The 18,667-nt window shown below is 36.7% G+C and overlaps 2 protein-coding genes across 5 annotated transcripts; one reads left to right on the top strand and one right to left on the bottom strand.

Annotated features, from left to right (window-relative positions):
• Nucleotides 1-5,267: 5,267 nt before the first annotated feature.
• On the top strand, nt 5,268-14,133 carry LOC308704889 (engulfment and cell motility protein 1). Of its 4 annotated transcripts, none has more exons than XM_081389535.1 (9): nt 5,268-5,401; nt 6,004-6,074; nt 6,346-6,384; nt 9,068-9,204; nt 9,393-9,505; nt 10,064-10,171; nt 10,381-10,460; nt 11,582-11,659; nt 11,868-14,133. In XM_081389535.1, exons 3-9 carry the CDS (start codon nt 6,379-6,381, stop codon nt 12,078-12,080), a joined length of 735 nt encoding a protein of 244 aa, XP_081245661.1. In that variant the 5' UTR covers nt 5,268-5,401; nt 6,004-6,074; nt 6,346-6,378; the 3' UTR covers nt 12,081-14,133. The 4 variants fall into 4 exon arrangements, with proteins under 4 accessions (XP_081245661.1, XP_081245659.1, XP_081245660.1 ...); XM_081389534.1 differs by having other exon boundaries at nt 5,310-5,401; nt 6,346-7,395; nt 11,868-12,721; XM_081389533.1 differs by lacking the exon at nt 6,004-6,074 and having other exon boundaries at nt 5,307-5,401; nt 6,346-7,395; nt 11,868-12,721.
• Nucleotides 14,134-14,675: 542 nt separating this feature from the next.
• Nucleotides 14,676-18,138, bottom strand: LOC308704888 (serum paraoxonase/arylesterase 2-like). Its single transcript, XM_081389532.1, has 9 exons — nt 17,849-18,138; nt 17,582-17,652; nt 17,278-17,333; nt 16,907-17,072; nt 15,818-15,944; nt 15,526-15,726; nt 15,341-15,422; nt 15,017-15,145; nt 14,676-14,889 (listed from the first exon to the last, which is right to left on the bottom strand). Exons 1-9 carry the CDS (start codon nt 17,923-17,925, stop codon nt 14,728-14,730), a joined length of 1,071 nt encoding a protein of 356 aa, XP_081245658.1. The 5' UTR covers nt 17,926-18,138; the 3' UTR covers nt 14,676-14,727.
• Between the last annotated feature and the right edge of the window lie 529 nt (nt 18,139-18,667).

Raw genomic sequence — 18,667 nt, 5'->3', positions numbered from 1 at the left:
TATCACGCTCTTAACTCTATCTGCCATTACTCACCTGCATTGTCCCATTATTTCATCTGAGCATTAAACTATTGTTTGGGTTCGCTAATCTGACCGGGAGTCTGGTTTATCCTGACAAATATACACTCAATACTGAAAAATTATGATCTTTTTCTCCATTCCAAAATTTCAGATGGCCCAACAAATATGATTAATCTTTTATGAAGTGTTGTTTTCTGGGATGTCGTGAGCTCAGGGACTGTAGTGTACAATGTGAATTTTTACAGTAGACATGAAGTTCACTATTGTGACATAACCAGTGCTGTGTAACTGATAACATGTAATCTGGATAATATAATCAGATTCCAAAAATTAAGTAGGCCTACTTGTAATTAGATTACATTTTAAAACACTCAATCAGAAAACAGTTACTTTTGGTTGATTACATATTATTCACACAATGATTCTCTCAAATTTTTCTTTATCTTTTAAAGGGATAGTTCGCCCAAAAATGAAAATTAGCCCATGATTTACTCACCCTGAAGCCATCCTGGGTGTATATGATGTTTGTCTTTTAGACAAATAAAATCAGAGTTATATTAAAAAAATGTCCTGGCTCTTCCAAGCTTTATAATGGCAGTGAATGGGTATATTATTTTGGAAATCCATCAAAGCACATCCATCCGTGATAAAAGTGCTTCCTTGAACTTGACGCACAACGTATGAATGCGGTTGCCCAGTCCTGTTAGTTTGAACCGCGAGTGGTGTCCATTGGCATCATTACATTGTGCGTCAAGTTCAAGTGTTACTCCTTTGCTGTAAATCGATGCGTACGGCCGTCTGCCGGTATTTAGTCGATCAAGTTTTAAATATGGATATTTTTCTTACACAAACGCATCGCTTCACTTCACTTCACTTCAGAAGGCCTTTATTAACCCCCAGACACGTGGAGCACTTTAATCACGAATAGATGCGCTTTGATGGACTTCCAAAGACATACTGCCATTATAAAGCTTGGAAGAGCCAGGACATTTTTTTATAGAACTCCGATATTATTCGTCTGAAAGGAGGAGGAGGACTAGATCTTGAGGAGTAGGCCTAGTGGTCTGAAGCCTCCATGGGAGACAAATTATGATAATGAGCGTCTATTGGCTGTTTTCGAGCCTCTCCCAGAATTCCACAAATTCCAGAGATAGCATTTTCTCACAATACCCAGGGGCTTACGCAAAATAAAGGGAGTGCTTTATTTGAAACTTCTCTTTCTGCAGGGAGTATGTTTGTACTGTGTCATGCATGTCTCTCCTTTTGACTAAACGAGTAGTGTTTACACTCCCCATCTTTACTGTAACTTATCCCTTTTAAAGCCACTGCATTTGTTTCATCAAGACTGCTGATAATGTTTTTATTATTTTTTAAAGGACCAATGCTCTGTTTTTTACATGTGCATGATTAGTCTGTTGTTAGATGGTGATGCTCATGGTGGCGCCCTTTAACTACTGTGAGTCTGTGACAGAACCGGACTTGTTCAGCGCTGAGCTGCAGCAAAACACCCAACAGGATGTCTTCCCTTTTTAATGACTGGGTACAGCCTAGGTGTGTTACAAGCAGAAAGATGTTTGTCTTTCACCAAATTATCTCTACGCAGCTCCTGCCAAAGTTCACAGTAAACTGAAAAAGGATGACCACTAAAAAGATACAATTTTAAAACCCTTCTTCCCTAAAGTTGATTATGTCTGTAGGATATTTTTGTATATTTCACAGTAATAGTGTGCGCATTGCACTGGCAAATATGACAGTATAGTCTTCAGCATACAGTGCATTGACATCCAGCAGCGAGATGCAGCATCACACCAAAGCAACTGTTCAGCTATAGACTTAAAGAAAAAGAATAAAGAAGGTGGTTCCAAAAGAATTGTTCACAGTGATTCCATAGAAGAACCCATTTTGATTCCTAAAGAACTTTTCAGTGAACAGTTCTTAAAAGAACCATTTTTTCTTAGTGTGAAGAACATTTTAATAATCTAAAAGAACCTTTTACCACTAAAAATAACTTTTGTGCGATTGAGAGATTCAATAGATGTTAAAGATTCTTCATGGAACCATTGATGCCAATAAAGAACCAATACTTTTAAGAGTATGCCATTGTATTAACCAATAGATATTCACAATAGGTATCCGAGAGATACTCACATGGTATTCAGTAAGGTAAAAATAAAAATGTTCAAAAACAGGGGGTAATAAAAGATAAAACTTCAAGTCTTTGGTGTTTTTATACCCCCAAAAGTGCCCTGTTCCATGCAGAATAAATCAGTTTTTATTATTCTAAAAATATGACTGAAGTATTCATCTCATGACTGTACAGCATGTTAAAAATCAAGTACTATTCATCATTGATGTATAAAATATTGTACCGAGACAAGATAGTAATTTATAGTGTTAAACTTAAATCCTGCTTTGTTTTAGTTTCAGTGTATAGTAATGCACTGCACTCTCTTCTCACAGTGAATACACGTTGTAATATAGGAGCTTTGAAACAAGTTCCACACATCAGTTTTGTTACCAGAATGCAGGAGGAGGTCACTGTCGACAGCCTCTCTCTCTAGAAATAGGCTGTGACGTCAGATTGTGAAACGAGCAGGTGTGCCCTTGTCAGATGCTGGGTCATTGTTATAGCAGCCTTGCTTAAGTGCGCATGTGTTTGATAATGTGTCACAGGTGAGGCTGCAGGGAATGACTTTCTATCTCTTCCCAATAACAAGGTCCACTGGAGTAAGATTGAGGGCAAAATAATAGCAAATCGATTGGCATTTACAATTTCCAGCTTAACTAATCACAAAGGGGACATACAACAAACTACTCAGATTTTAACAGACACTTATGGTTCAATTGAAAACTGAAATGAGAAGCAGACATCATACAATGATCTTATGAGATATAAATTCCAGTCACTCTCTGTCCTGCAGCAAGAAGACTGATGGAGTGTAGACTGATGTAATGCTTCAGTTTAAGCAAAAGCAGCAGAGGGACTGGGATACATATGAGCAGTGACCAGAAGCAAGCACTTACGTAACCCAACTCTGAGATGCAGAGCAGATGCATTACCGCTTCATGGATAAATTCCCTAAAAACCTTTTCCGTTTTGCATGCCACTGAGCAGACAGTGATAAATCTGTCTTTACATATACTGTGAACAAATATTATAAACCCATGGACTTTCCCACATGAAAACAATGTTTTGCCACTGAAGAACCCATGAATGTCAACACAAAAAAAACACCCCCACCCACTTCATCCTCAAGCCCACACAAAGGCATGTTAGTTAATTCACCCATTTAACATTAAGAACATTCTTCCCTGTACACATGCACACAGAGTCAAAAAAGTCAAACATTTACAGCAAATAATATAAATCTTAACTACTATATTTTATATAGACTAAAACCATGATCATTGAAACACTGAACAATATAACAATTTTAATTTAATAATGTTACAATTTATTTTATTTTTTACAATTGCTTGGACACATTTCTCAATACTTCACTTTTTCAAAACTCTTCGTACAGTGAGCACAACAGTAGTCTGTGAGCTAAACTGTGGATCATTGATCATTGCTAGTTTGGCACAAAATGCATTCAATGACAATTACTTGAATTCTTTTCTCACTCAGACACAACCACCAACAAAACTACCTACAGGCCAATTTACAGATTTTGCACACTCAAAACTGTTAAACCTAAGTTCAAAACCTAACATAATACAAAACTGAATCAGACAGCAATTTGCTAAATTTCTACAGTCCATATTTCTATATTGAAATATACTCAGAATCTAAAAGAAACTAAATACTACCAAACGAATACATGTAGCTGAACATCTACACAGGTGTTAGTATTTCATTATCATCATCATCTCTAGACAAAAGGGGAAATAGGAATGATACCGTAATGTAAACATGAATAATGTAACAAACTGCAGTGAAGAAATTGTACAAATTAAATCGTGTAATGCTACCCTTTGTTAGTGTTTTTAGGTCATTGTTTGATGAGTGACAAAGTGTGTTTGTTGGGTGACAAACTTTTCTATTGTTATGGAGGAATGAGTTGATTTGAGACATAAAATGTTTTGGAAGTTTTTAGTGCATTCTGAATGTGAAATCAACTGCTGTGCCAAGCTGAAAGTTGGAAAGGAGAACTGTGTAAAGAGTTCTGAAAAAGTGCCCCAAAAACTGTAACCAAATATAAAATTGGTCATTTGAGATGCATTCCACATGAAATTTGCTGACTTTTTTTGGCTTTCATAAGTACAGTAATTTGTGGTTAACACTAAACACGATTTTTTTTAGGGCTCTAGATGGTTTAACACTCAAATCTGCATAGTATTCTTAGAGCCTCTACTGGGAAAATATATGCCTGCATCCTTGCAAAATGTCTGAATTATTGAACAAATCCACAAGACCTTAAAGTGACATGAGACAGCAGAGAAGCCAAAGAACAAAATGAATATTTCACTGACCTCTGAAACCAACATGAACCAATCCCATCAACACTTTTTATGACAAGACGGAACCACGCAGCAGATGTGTAAAATCTCCCTCATTCTGAAATATATATATATAAATTTGATTGATTGATTGTTTTGATATCAAAAGCACTGGATACACAGTTTTCAGGGTTAATGAAGCAAACAAAACTTAGATAAACTTTAGATTTGTGTGTGTGTGGGTGGGTGAGTGAGGTTTTTATAATCTGAAGGATAATTAGAGGAATTTACAGATGTGATCTGGAGGTGGTCAGCTGTGCTGTTTGGCAGATGTCAGCATTCTTACATAACCCACCTTACATAAATCCTCAGCATTGTTCCTATTATGAGCCTTGAGACTAACTCATTAGGAGGGCGAGTTGATTAATGCTGTAGCAATGGTGTTTCTGCATCCTACATGAATCAAATTAGAGGTGACATCTTTCAGAACACATTTAAGATTAGTCTGGTCAGGCATGTTGGAAGCCTTTTAATGGTACTGGTACATACAGCAGCACTGGAACTGCTTCAGGGTTAGGGGTTAGGAATAGTATTTTTCATGTTGTGCATACTTGAATGTTTAAAAAAAACTGACTTTGTGTCCACAAATCTGTGGAGCTCTGATGTTAGGTCAGGTGCATCTCAAAACCTCTGTGGTAATTTGTGGCCCCATTCCAAAACCTTACTGACAAGTTTATTATACGTCTCTATATGGAGAAGTTCTCAAAATTGTGGCCTTGAGGAACTGAATCTACCACCTGTGTTGCACTGCTATGACATTTATTGAAGCAAAGGAAGGAAAAACAGTTGCTCAGGAGGATTTTGGACATTAAACATGATGATGCTGCAAAGAAACGTCTGACACTATAGAAGATACATCAGTATAGCACACTGAAAATTGGTGAGTTTTGTTTTCTTCTTGGACTGCAAGCATTTCATCATTAAGACTGAAGTTTTATGTGATGCTTCCTCTTGCTAGACAGATTTTTAAAACCTATTTAAATGTATGTATACACTACAATTAAAAAGTGATCAGGAAGTTGTTGTTTTTTAAAGAAATGACTTTTATTCAGCAATAATGCATTAAATTGATCAAAATTGAAGACATTTAATGTTAGAAAAGATTTCTATTTCAAATAAATGCTGCTTTCTGAAGGATCATGTGACACTGAAGATTAATGAGTAACGTATAATGATGCTGAAAATTCAGCTTTTCCAACATAGGAATAACTTACATTTTAAAATTAAAATACAAAACAGTTACTTAAATTTAATAATACTTCACAATAGTATTTTTTAATGAAATAAATGCAGCCTTAAGGAGCATGAGACTTTTTTGACAAAAACAAAAATCTTACCGACCCCAAACTTTTGAATGGTTGTGTATATATTTGGTCATGTGAGAATTTAGCCCTTTTATGCTCCACAAAACTCAAAAAAAAAAAACTATTTCCTTTTTACACTTTAAAAAGAACTCACATTGTCCGCCATTTCCTTTTTCAGTTTAATAATTGGCGCTTTCAGCACACAGAGGAATTATTCCCTGCTCAAGGGGAACAGTCACGTCAACTGCGGTCAGTATCAATTGATGGGCTCTTCTAAACAAATGATCAAGCCCTAAAAATAACAAAGGGCTTTATAACCCAAGTGCTACTCAATTAATCACTCTAATAAATGACAGAATTTTTGGGTGAACTAATCCTTTCAGAAAACATTTTAAAAAATAACATGCGGTTTGCATAGTTTAAGAGGGCTTTTTGGCATTTTCTTGATCACATGTTTTCATTGTATGGGGGAAAAAAAGCAGTGAATATACTACTTAACATCTCATGTTGTATTCCACAGAAGAAAGAAAAATTCATATGGCCATAGAACAACATGAGGGTGAGTACATGACAATTTCATTTTTGGGTGACCTGCCAGAAAGTCCCTGGTATCATCACCTGTAATATTTCAATCAATCAAACCAGGGAGCATCATAATACACAGATGAATTCAACACTGAACACTCTGGCTCATCCCTTACCTGATGACTAACCTCTATAATAACCAAAAACATCTAAGATTCTAGTCTAGCCTGTCCCCATACCAACATGTTTTCTTTGATTCATGGGATGAATGAAGTACATCTCTCCTATCCGATGTGGCCGATGTGCAGTACATAAATTTAACAAACCAAAGGATGAGAGTGGAGTGAAAGAGCAAGTAAAAAGGAAGAGGCTGCAAGGCTCTTATTGTGCAAGACTGGGGTAAGCAGAGTCCCGCCACCAGCCCGACAGGCCACACTGAACCGGTTTCCATGACAACAGAATTCTAATGACTACACCCCTGGTTTTTGCTTTGATGGAGAACGATGCTAGGATCTCCACGTTTCCACACGTTTCCCTTTCACAATAAATGTCAGACTCTTGTCAGGGCCATTTGCATCTCACAGTGCTCCTGAAAAACATCAGCAAGTTCAATGCGATTTAGCTAGACAGAAGATCTCTTAAATCATTATATTTTGGTCCTGTCCTCCCCCCATCCCCCATCCCTCCATCCAACTTGCTCACGCTCTCCCTCTGTGATCTACCCATGTGACCATGGCCAGCTGTTCATTGGCTGGCACCACGAAGGCATCAGCCCAATCGGTGTAGATCACTCATATAAACAAGCAAAACAGCATTCTAAGGATTCAGAACTGAGTCTTTCTTTCAGTGAGGAGTCAAAGGGAAATACTACTTTGGGTTCTACTATTTTGTTTGTTTGCCCCCCTTTCTAACACCCGCACGCATACAGGATCTATTCTTGCTGTAGGATTATCTGCTGTCGCCTGCATCACTTCTCTCGCCCCAATGCCACTGTGACCAGATAACAGTGTTTATGGTTCATTCCTTTAATACACACTGTGTACATGTAAGTACAGCAAGCCTTTAAATGACCATACTTAACCTTAATTGACTTTACTCACAGAGTAACCTGAGAATCATAATAGTGGAATAACTGAATGACTGGGTTATGCTTTGTTATTGTTTTGTTGCTGTCCACATTGCATGATCAGATAGAATACAGAACAGAGTCGGCTGGCAGATCCATTTCAAATATTTATTTTGAAATATTACAAAAAACATGAATTCATTGCAATGATTTACAGGGTAAGGTCAGAGCTTTACTACGCAAAACAATTATATCGGCTTTTAATTTTTCCATTTTTGTTTTGGAATATAAACATAATGAAACTTCTAGTTATTATTCATGTTTTAGGACTCGCTATTTTTGATCAAGGGATCTAATTATAGCTCATCACTTCAATATCCTTTTGCTTTGTTTGTCACTGTGGGGAGGGGGTGGGATGTGTTATTGCTTATGGCTTGATATTAGAGGCTTCATTCTCATTTTATTTATACTGGTGATTGATAGTGCTGCTATACACTTTTTTTTACTATCTGGAGGAATCAACAGTTTGTCTGGACAGGCTATGTAATGAAATGCACTGGAAGCATGGTGAAAAAGTAATCAGAATATATACAATTTTAATATATGGCTACAATTAATAATTGCATATATTTGCCTTCCTCTATGATCAACTTATATGATCTTGCAATAGAAACATGAATTCCTGATCCATTCCTGATTTGACTAGAACTCAAAAGGAATACAATTATATATTTTGTATTTATTTAAATAATAATAATAAATTACACATGCAATTTGGGCAATTACTTCATTTAATTTACTCAATTGTTTTATTCCCAGCAAAGTTGTTTTTTTTATTCTTAATATAGCAGCTATAAAAAGCAGTTTATAAAAACTTTAAATCTCTTATACACACTTTTTAGTCTATTTGGTCTTGTTTTTATTATCCCCTATAAGGATATTTCCCTCTTGTAACCAAAATGGTCGGTTTACATTACAAGAATAAACTGTTATTTAGGGAATTGAAGTTTTCATTGAGTCACTAAAATGCATTTTCCCAGAATCATCAACATCAACATGCGTGTCTTTTTAAAATGAAAATGTCATTGCACTTATGAATTTACTTATAATCTCATAAACGGAGTAGAAATTGTGACAGTTTAAACAGATGCTGCCTGTCAAATAATGGAAATATTTTGTACAATGCAAAAAGACAAAACACATGGCAACCGAAACGAACCATAACTGATGTGTCCTCTCTCCAGACATTGGCTGGCCAACTCACTTTAGTGCACTGTGTCAGCATGTTTCTCCCCAGGCTCTGACTGTCACAACACTGTTAGAGATTAGACTGACAGGGCCTTAATCCCATTGAGCTCCTCAGTTCCCCCTGCCAGACCCCAGCACTGTGCCAGGCATGTACCCAACGGCCACACAAAGGGATGCAAGGTCTGAGATAAAGACAAACTCCATTAAGCCACACAGATAAAGACTCAGACTAAAACTGCAGTATAGCCATCAGCAAATCACTGTTAAGACACAAAACGCTCTTCAACTTCAACTACAATAACAGCTGGTGAAGCCTCCAGGCCATCAAGCAAAAGGAAATCACGTCATGAACAAAGCAAAAGACGCGTTGCATTTATTTGAACGACTGTCTCTATTTCTGTAGGTGGAGAAAAAACAGAAATGGTACACCACCCAAAGTGTCACATTGCGATTTAACACGGTGGGCAGTGGCAGGCCACACAGACCCTTGCTGAAATCAGAGATGTTGAGCCAGGAAGACCCCAAATCACGGCCAATGCTGTAAGTGAAGCAATTCACTGCGAATTCTGGAGACAAATCTTCATTATTAATTTGCGGGGGAATTTTTTTTTCCAAATCATGCAGCCCTATATCTGAGTGACAACTTTCTTAACAAGCCCTGCTTAGCGATGGTACGACAAGCCACTGGTTTGTTGCTGCTTCGAGGTAACATGTCTGTGTGTGTTTAGAGAACTACGAGAGAAACTCCAGCCAGAGGTGACCGAGCTGATCAAAAGACAGAGGTTGAACCACCTGTGTGAGGGGACCTGCTTTAGGAAGATCAGTGCTCGTCGCAGACAAGGTCAGTTACTCATCCAAAAACCAGATTACAATTACATGTGATTCAATTCATAGATTCAGCTCCAAATACAGATGGATTTGATTGCAGTTTAATAGATGCAATGTATGCCAGTGCCACTAAAAAAAAAAAAAAAAAAAAACATCATATTGTACACCAGATTGATTGACAATCATATTGGATATACATAAGTTGAAGGGAGACAGTGTATTCAAGCTTTTTTTTTATAATCTACTCAAATATAGGGCATCACAGACTTAGGATCCCTCGACCACCTTACCCTAACGCTTGGTCTGTTTGATGTTGCATTATATTAAACGAGGATATATTAAATGTATAATCTCATTCTGTATTTGGGGCACAAAACAGCCTATATGCAAATACTCCATTGAATAAAAAAAATATATATATATATCTAGGCTAGGCTATACCATTATTATTGTGCCCTCTTTATTTAAAATCATGTTTATTTCTAAATCTATTGATGGAGAGAAGAAAACAGCCAAACAATGACTTGCACGATATAACATGCATATTTTTATATAAATACATTTCCCCTAGACAAGTTCTGGTATTGCCGTCTATCACCAAACCACAAAGTGTTACACTATGGAGACATAGAGGAGTTCTCACAAGGACAAATATCACACGACTCTCTCCAGGAGAAAGGTGAGAAACACTTTTTGATTATAAATGAAAACTGCGGTCTTTTGAAATATCATGGCTTATATTTATCACATTGATTGTTAATACCATATTGATCCACAAGCTTGAAGCAGACTAGAGCTAAATGTTTTTAATGAATATGGTTGAATATAATTTCTACAAAATTTTGAATTGGTCAACTCTCCATAACATTCCATCTTCTCTATATTCAGTGACAGTAGCAGATATCAAAGCTGTGGTAACAGGTAAAGACTGCCCACACATGAGGGAAAAAGGAGCACTTAAGAATAAGGTAAGAAGTATAAATTATTGTAATAAGAAACTTGACAAGTTGGTAAACTCACCAGGCAGGATTAGGTGTTGTGGATCCAAACTCAGGGCAGACAAAATATATCAAGTCCTTGACTCAAAATAATAACTAGTAAAAACAACCGTGGAACACAACAGGCATGTTACTGCTGAATACAATTAGCAATTAATCTAGTAGGCTAATGTCAATTAAGTCCAAATGACGCCATCTAGTGGTTAGATGACCCTTTTCACACACTGTGATGACGCGTTTTAACGGTCATCAGCATCGTAAATCCTGCAAAGTTTTTTATATTTTCATTTTTTTTTATGTATGTACATTTATACACTATACTTTTTATTATATTATATTACAACTATTATATTTTTATTATATAACAACAACAAAAAAATAGTTAACGCCGCTGTGAGGAGGGTGTTTCTAAGCGGCCGTCTGTGGGAGTGATGGTAAAATTTACATATTTCTGTGTTCTGACTGCCATTATCAATCTCTCTGTCTATTTTTTTCTTCTTTTTGAAAGTTGTGAAAAGACTTTTGTGGCATTTTTCTTGCTATTTGAGCTAATGGGAACACAAAAAAATATACTTATTGTAGTCTCTCATTCACCGCTATATAAGTTTACCCAACTATGACGACTTCAGCTTCTGAGAAACCCGGAAATGTGAAAAGGCTCAATAATAATAATAATAATAATAATAATAATAATAATAAAATAACTCAACTTACTCCCCCCTTAGGGTAGCGCCATATTTGATTTAGTCAGGAATGAAAACGAGGATGTGAGGGATAGACTTTCAATGAATAGCATTGTTTAACAACATACCAATTGTGTGTGAGAGAGCATATGAGGTTTGATCTATCTATCTAAGGGATATTCATCTCTCAAACCTAATTTTATGAACTGAATCTCTTTAGTTTTAAATTGACCTTGTTGGAAATTCAGCACTCCAGCTGGGTGACTTTGGGAGGAGGGTGTAATGACGACAGAAGCCATCTGTTTTGCAAAGGCACTTGTAGTAAAGTGCAAGTGGGAATTGTGGGACAGTAAGTGAGGCCAGGTGCGCTGCAGGGTTGGAGATTATGACTCTTGCTCTGCTTTTCAGGAGCTGCTGGAGCTGGCTTTTTCCATTCTCCATAACTCGGATGAGTACCTGAACTTCATTGCTCCAGACAAGCATGAGGTGAGTATCAACATATACAAAGCCAGGACTCTCATGGAAAGATAAAGAACCTTTGTTCTTTATAAGATAACAATATCACCTCATGTCGTGGACATCAAAGCCATTAAAAGTAGGCCTAAGTTGTATTATAACTTATGAGCTGCTTGAATAAATGCATCATCCTTAACAATAATATTTATAAATTCCTTTCTTTTTTTTTACTCACTAGTTCTGTATTTGGACTGATGGTTTGAATGCTCTTTTGGGAAAAGAGATGACAAGTGAGCTCACAAAATCAGATATGGACACTCTGGTTACTATGGAGCTGAAACTTCGCCTCTTGGACCTTGAAAACATTCAGATTCCTGACGTCCCTCCTCCTGTTCCCAAAGAGCCCAGCACTTACGACTTTGTTTACGACTTTACCCAGCAGCACACTTGAGACTGGAATAAAGTCCTTACTCAAGCTGAAAATCAGCTGTAAGTAAGGAGTACTCACCTTTTTGCTATCTGTTTCCTCGTTCCTCTTATATGGACAGAATCATGTTCAGATCATACATTTTCCTCTAGATTGTGACTATGATGTGATGCTTTAGTTTTCTTTTTCCTTTAAATGCCTCTCATGACTTCTGCAAAGAGAAAAACTCACAGGAACATTTATTCTCAGTCATCAGTTTTAATGAACTCAGCTTGGGGTATCATTCACAACATTTTGTGTAAGTATATGTCTACTGTACATAAAACACTGAGAACTGATTTGTTTCACAATCATAAACAATCAGAAGCTACATTGTCAATCACATACAAATCACTCACAGGACAGTTAAATTATTGTTGGGCTGAAGAATGATTCCAGAGTAATCAAGTCAACTGTTACTAAATGACACTGAACATTAAAGTTAAAAGATTATTTCCAATGTCAAAATATATACTGGTCCCCATTTGGCTTCTACATTTAAGATATACTGCAGGGGTTCTCAAAGTCTACATTCAAAGGTCCAAATCTGAATTTTCATCAATGACAAAGGTCCGGAACTATTGGTAATTAAAAAACTTGTTTTTAATAAACATGTATAACAAATCAACATTAATTTTATGAAAAAATAAGGTAATTTAAAGCATTATTTATTTTATAAATGTATTTGTAAAGGTAAAAATGCACTGGAAAATTCGATTTAAGGGGGCAAATATTGTCCCTCACTTAAAAAGGTGTGAATGAAGAGTGGGGGTACGCAGAAGGATGTTAAAAGCCTTATGGGGTACATCTCTAAAAAGTTTGAGAACCACTGGGACTGGGTTAAGGAATAGAACAAAATAAACATCAACATCAAAGCACAATACACATACCAAGGGCAGAAAATAGGCTTAATGTTCAGAGGTCACTTACAAAGTTAGTTTAAAGATACAAACAAAGAGGGATTCAAACAAATAGCATATCAATAACAATGTAGAATTTACAGAATGTGAGCTGAAGAGTAATATTCAGATAAAAAATGTGTTTTTGAAGGAGAGAAGGCTGGATGTTTGACGGATGTCTTGAGGAAGAACATTCCACAACCTCGGAGCCACTAACGTTTTGCTAAAAGACTCCCATGGTTACCAGACTATTGAAACCGACTGAATATGACACAGCCCCACCTAAGATATTTTTCACCAGCCGCCACTGTCTCACAAGCAACTTATTTGTTGACTCATATTAAGACTTTAGCAGTCAGTTTTGCTGTCCGTACCTCTGTATTTTGTGGATATTGCCGTTCAAAATCACCGTGTTTTGTTTCATAATGCCGTTTTATCATTTCCACTCTTCACAACTCCAAACTGCCTCGTTACAAATCAAACAGAATGGCTTCGTGCTGAATTGGGCCAAAATGAACGCATACCTGTCTGTCCAATCATCTTTGAAAACTCTATTTTCTTCGTCAACTTTTCTTTGCCTGGACAATGACATCCTCCACACACCCATTCAAACGCTTACTGCGGTGAAGTGTCGTGTTGCGCGGCTCGCGCCCGATTACGTCAAAAGTAAACGCTCACTGGATGTCATGGCAACTGAATCACAAAGGAAAACGTTAAATATTTCGCCTTCGCTTTAATTTCGGACCATCTCCAAAAAGACATAAAACACTAAACAAATGATTTTGACATGCGTTTATCAAAGTAGGAAATCCAGACTTTTAATCCCTTACACACAATTACTGCTGTTGAAATACGAAATGGAGGCGGGTCCGGATTGAATTCCCTCCGGGTCCGGATTCGGACCGGAGTCCGGACTTTGAGAAGTGCTGAACTGTATACACACACACACACACATGCGTTAAGCTAGAATTATTACAGCAGCAGGTGTTTTGAAAATAGATTATTTTAGCATTTAAGATAAAAAGGCCTTTGATTAAGTTGGACACATTTTCTCTTCCAAAACATGTGACATCCACACTGCCTACCTGTTCATCAATATACAGTTTACATTACAATAAATTTTCAGTTGTTTAATCATTACCACGACAATTTGGACTTTTGAAGTGCCATCCCAAACACTTTGAACACATCATTGTATGAGAGAGCATTGCGCTGTTAGCTCAGATAATCATAACTGAACACATACAAACTGAACACAATCAAATCATAAGTTTTCATTGACATAATAAACTCTCTTAAAAATAAAGGTTCCAAAAGGGATTTTTTAAGCAATGTCAAATAACCATTTTTGGTTCCCCAAAGAATATTTCCATAAACAGTTCTTAAAATAACTTTAGATCATTAATGTGAAGAACACGTTTAAAAATCTAAAGAACCTTTTTATGGAATGTAAAGGTTCAGTTAATGTTAAAGGTCATTCATGGTACCATAGATGCAATAAAGAACCTTTATTTTATTTTTTAGAGCATACTACTAAAATATTTCTTGTTAGAGAGTCAAAAAGCCTCAACATAAGCCAACTCAAAACTATAAACTAAGTTCCACTCCACACAAATGGAGTATATGATTATGAGATAAGAAAAAAAACTAGTTTAGACAATTTCTAAAAAATATACACATGCACTATCCAAATCAAATCTTTATTCATTGTTTGCTGCAAGTGAATATATTCACTATTTAAGGTCACAGATCAGAGCTTTTTGATAAACAGTTCCAATGAGCAGCTTTCCTCTATATGGGGTTGCCACTGAAGAAGCCACGATCACACTGCCGTCATCTGCATAAATCTGAGTCACCTGGGGCTTTTCAGAGAGGATGTTCTCGATCCTGATAACCTACAGGAGAACATATATTTTTAAGATAGGATATAGTACGAAGAGAAAGGGGAAAGGGATGGGAAGATCATTCAAGATAAACATGACAGCTCAACATATTTGACCATAGGCTCAAACATTTACACACCTCAGAACCAGGTGGATCATTCGGATCATGAAATACACATTTGAGACCATTTGGGTGGCAGCCCAGCCACAGATCTCCAGATTCACGGTCAACCTCAATGTTGTCACAGAGTGAGTTTACATCAACTTCCTGGGTAAGATAAATGAACATGCAGTAGCCTAAAATTAACAATAGAAGTCAAGAATGGTTGGCTTTTTAAATGAAAAGTTTTATTTAAAGCTAACACAACTAATAAAGTCAGAATTCTATGCATAAATCTATAAAAATAAATATCCTATTTGGGATAAAAGAAGGTGTGAACATTTCATGTAGTTTGGCGTTTACCTTCACATGAGATAATACAGTGATTTTCTTTATTTCCAGGACAACAATTGTGTGCTTCAGAATATTTGACACGTACAAATGCCTGAAATTACATGTTATTTCTATTAATAACATACAAAGAAGGAAAATATTACATTATGCTGTGCATTAATGAATGCAAATCATGGCTTTTTTCTGCAACTTGCCTTTTGTTGGGTGAGATATTAATGCCGTTGGCAGATAGGAAACCACCCGCCACAACCTGCACAGTCTCAGGGCTGTAGTAGACGACGTCACACCAGGGCAAAGAGAGCAACGGCTCCACAAACTTGAGAATCTCATTAGTGAAGTAATGATCATTGGTGGCATAAAAACTTTCGGCCCCCACAGCTACTATGTCATTCACGCTAACAAATGCACATACATAAACTGGAATTTATACTTTGATTAGATTTGGGGTTATTAAAAAAAAATACTGTGTTTTGAAGAAGCATATACTTGTGCAGAAGTTCATGCTTGATGGTCTTGATGTGTTGAAGAGCATTTTCCTTCTCAACAAATCTGAAAATCTCCACTTGGCTTTTGCCTTGAGGATGATTAACAACAAACACATATATGGCACCCTCTGTAGTGAGAGAAGAAGAATTCATGCAATATTAGACTTCTATCAAACTCATCCATTTACAGTGGTTTTAAAGGGATAGTTCACCCAAAAATAAAACTTATCTCATAATTTACTCAGCCTCAAGCCATCCTAGGTGTATATGACTTTCTTCTTTCAGCCAAACACAATCAGAGTTATATTAAAAAATATCCTGGCTCTTCCCAGCTTTATAATGGGAGTGAATGGTGCCTTAGATTTTGATGCCCAAAAAAAGCGCATCCATACATCATAAAAGTAATCCATATGGCTGCAGGGGGTTAATAAAGGCCCTCTAAAGCAAAGCTATGTGTCTTTGTAAGTAACTTTTTAAACTAGAATCACTGGCTTCTGTACGAGAGTCAAGTTTTGGACGAAGAGTGACCTCTGACCCGACGCATGATGTATTGACGAACGTGAAAGCGCAGAGAATAGAGCAAAAAAACAACAACACCAGTCATGAACTAGAAGCCTAAAACGAGATATTTGTTTGAACCGCGAGAGGCATCTACCCTCACCTAAGCTTACGCTACTCCTACATCATACGTCAGGTCAGAGGTCACTCTCTGAATGTTCAGACGGACGTTACCGGAAGCTAGCGATTACAGTTTATAAAGTTATAATTCTGGATATTTTCTAACAAAAACACATCGCTTCGCTTCAAAAGGCTTATATTTACCCCCTGGAGTCGCAATGATTACTTTTATGATGGATGGATGCACTTTTTTTGGGCTTAAAAATCTCAGTTTTTATTCACTCCCATTATAAAGCTTGGAAGAGCCAGGAAATGTTTTAATATAACTCCGATTTAACATTTTAATATTTCTACTACCTCACCTGTGTGTTGGTATTATAACAAACAATATCAATGCAAGCATAGACATAATTCAACATGGAATGCAACTTTTCTTGTTTATGTATATATTAATTTAATGAAAACGCCAAACCTTTGTCATCTGTGTACACGCTGATCCCATGTGGATTAAAAGAGTCTTTGTCAAACTGACCCTTGATGCTCAGTTCTTCAAGTTTCAGTTTAGAATCCAACAGATTCAGGGTATAGATCTTTCCAGGATCGTCTGAATAGGATGGTAAGCCTGGATACTTCAACCCCTATGTGCAATTCATTTGAACATATTAAAAATTTTAGTTGCATTTTAAATTGTCAAATAAACTCAGTTTAGCAGTTGAGTATATCAATAGACATGTGCTTTTAGTGAAAACGACTGTTGCTAATGCTAACATTAAATGGATAGGAACAATTTATATCTGAATAACTAATCAAAATACTCTTTTTGCGGTTATGAGTATGACATACGGTGCTTAGAAAAGCCAATCCATCTTCAAGTATGGTGATATCTTCAGCCCCAAAATCTGATATAACATAAAAATAACACCAAAGATTACAACAACATCCACATTTGCAGTGTCAGAAACGTTTGCTTCTTCAAATATACACACAAAAAAAAATTACATTGTACTAATCAGACATTATTTTTCATGAACCTCAAGGTTTATAATTTATATAAGTAACATGGCATTAGGTCCAGACTGGTTAATTGAATCCAGCTAAAGACACGTGACCAGAAAAGAAGGCGATCAACCCAAAGGTGTTTGCTTACCTATGCCATCAATTAGGTGACAGTTAGGAAGGTAGTTCTGAGTTAGTTCTCTGTAGGAAAGTGTTAAATGCCTGTGGAGAAAATAAAACGACACGTGTAAAAGATATTGCTATGATTACTGTCATGTGTAATAATTATGTAACCCTACAAATGAATAGGCCTATGTCAATAAGTACCAACAAAGATAAGAACAACATGTGGTCAAAGAAAACGTTTATTGCAATAGTTAAATAGTTTGCTTTAATATGATCGGACACATCAACCAACCTTAATGAACTGAGCCTTTCTCCGATCAAAACTGCAAGAGCAACGACAGCGATCGAGAGAACTGCTAACTTGCCCATGTCTGAAACTCACGCGCTGTCGGCTGTCCCTTCTTCGTTCTAGTGAGTGCACAAACATTATTAACCCTTGCCAAATACTAATCACAGTTGCCAAATATCCCCACCTACTGTTCAAACCACACACTACAATATTGTCATCCCAGTTGTTTGTTTCTTCTTTGGTCCGTGGTCTGGGCTTTTCCAGCCACAGTCCCGCCCCTCCGCTTCCGGCTCATGGGACCTTATTTCGGAAAAAATATGTATGGAAGTCAATGGCGAGAGATAACTTATCTTTTTATTCCGTCTGAACTGTGCCCTGAACTACTCATATGATGTTTGTCAATTTAAAAGGTAATTATGAAAGTCAAGAAAGTCGCAGTTTGTCATAAAACAGAAGAGTAACGTTTAGTTTTTTGTGAAAATCGCTCAATGAACTACATCTCTCGTCTCGCACTATGTACGTCACAAGATCCGTTGCTCGTATGTGTGTATTCTGGCTCAAAACACTCAGGCATGACGGCGTAACGTTACGATTATAATGTAAGACTATAGAAAAAATGACAGACGTTAGCTTCAGTAAAGTTAGCTTCATTCATTGAGAGAAAAGGTATGACGTCCCATGTGCGCCTTCTGGGTTTGTAGTCACGTATTTTCAGTCTTATACCTCAGCAGTTTTACATCAAGCTGCGACTTTCTTGACTTTAAAATGTATCTTTTAAATTGACAAACATCATATGTGTAAATCAGGGCACAATTCAAACGA

This window comes from Scardinius erythrophthalmus (genome assembly GCF_964197995.2).
Source record: "Scardinius erythrophthalmus genome assembly, chromosome: 16".
NCBI lineage: Eukaryota > Metazoa > Chordata > Actinopteri > Cypriniformes > Leuciscidae > Scardinius > Scardinius erythrophthalmus.
This window is presented reverse-complemented; position numbering and strand designations above follow the sequence as displayed.

Bases quoted from the DNA above. Each gene is read 5' to 3' on its own strand.
- LOC308704888 (XM_081389532.1), bottom strand. From the start codon at position 17,925: ATGGGCAAGTTAGCAGTTCTCTCGATCGCTGTCGTTGCTCTTGCAGTT. The intron at 17,653-17,848 runs GTTGGTTGATGT...TTTTCTCCACAG, and splicing joins GAAAGGCTCAGTTCATTAAG to GCATTTAACACTTTCCTACA. The intron at 15,727-15,817 runs GTATATGCTTCT...TGCATTTGTTAG, and splicing joins AAGCATGAACTTCTGCACAA to CGTGAATGACATAGTAGCTG.
- LOC308704889 (XM_081389533.1), top strand. From the start codon at position 7,363: ATGGTTCATTCCTTTAATACACACTGTGTACAT. The intron at 9,506-10,063 runs GTCAGTTACTCA...CATTTCCCCTAG, and splicing joins CAGTGCTCGTCGCAGACAAG to ACAAGTTCTGGTATTGCCGT. The intron at 10,461-11,581 runs GTAAGAAGTATA...TCTGCTTTTCAG, and splicing joins AAGGAGCACTTAAGAATAAG to GAGCTGCTGGAGCTGGCTTT.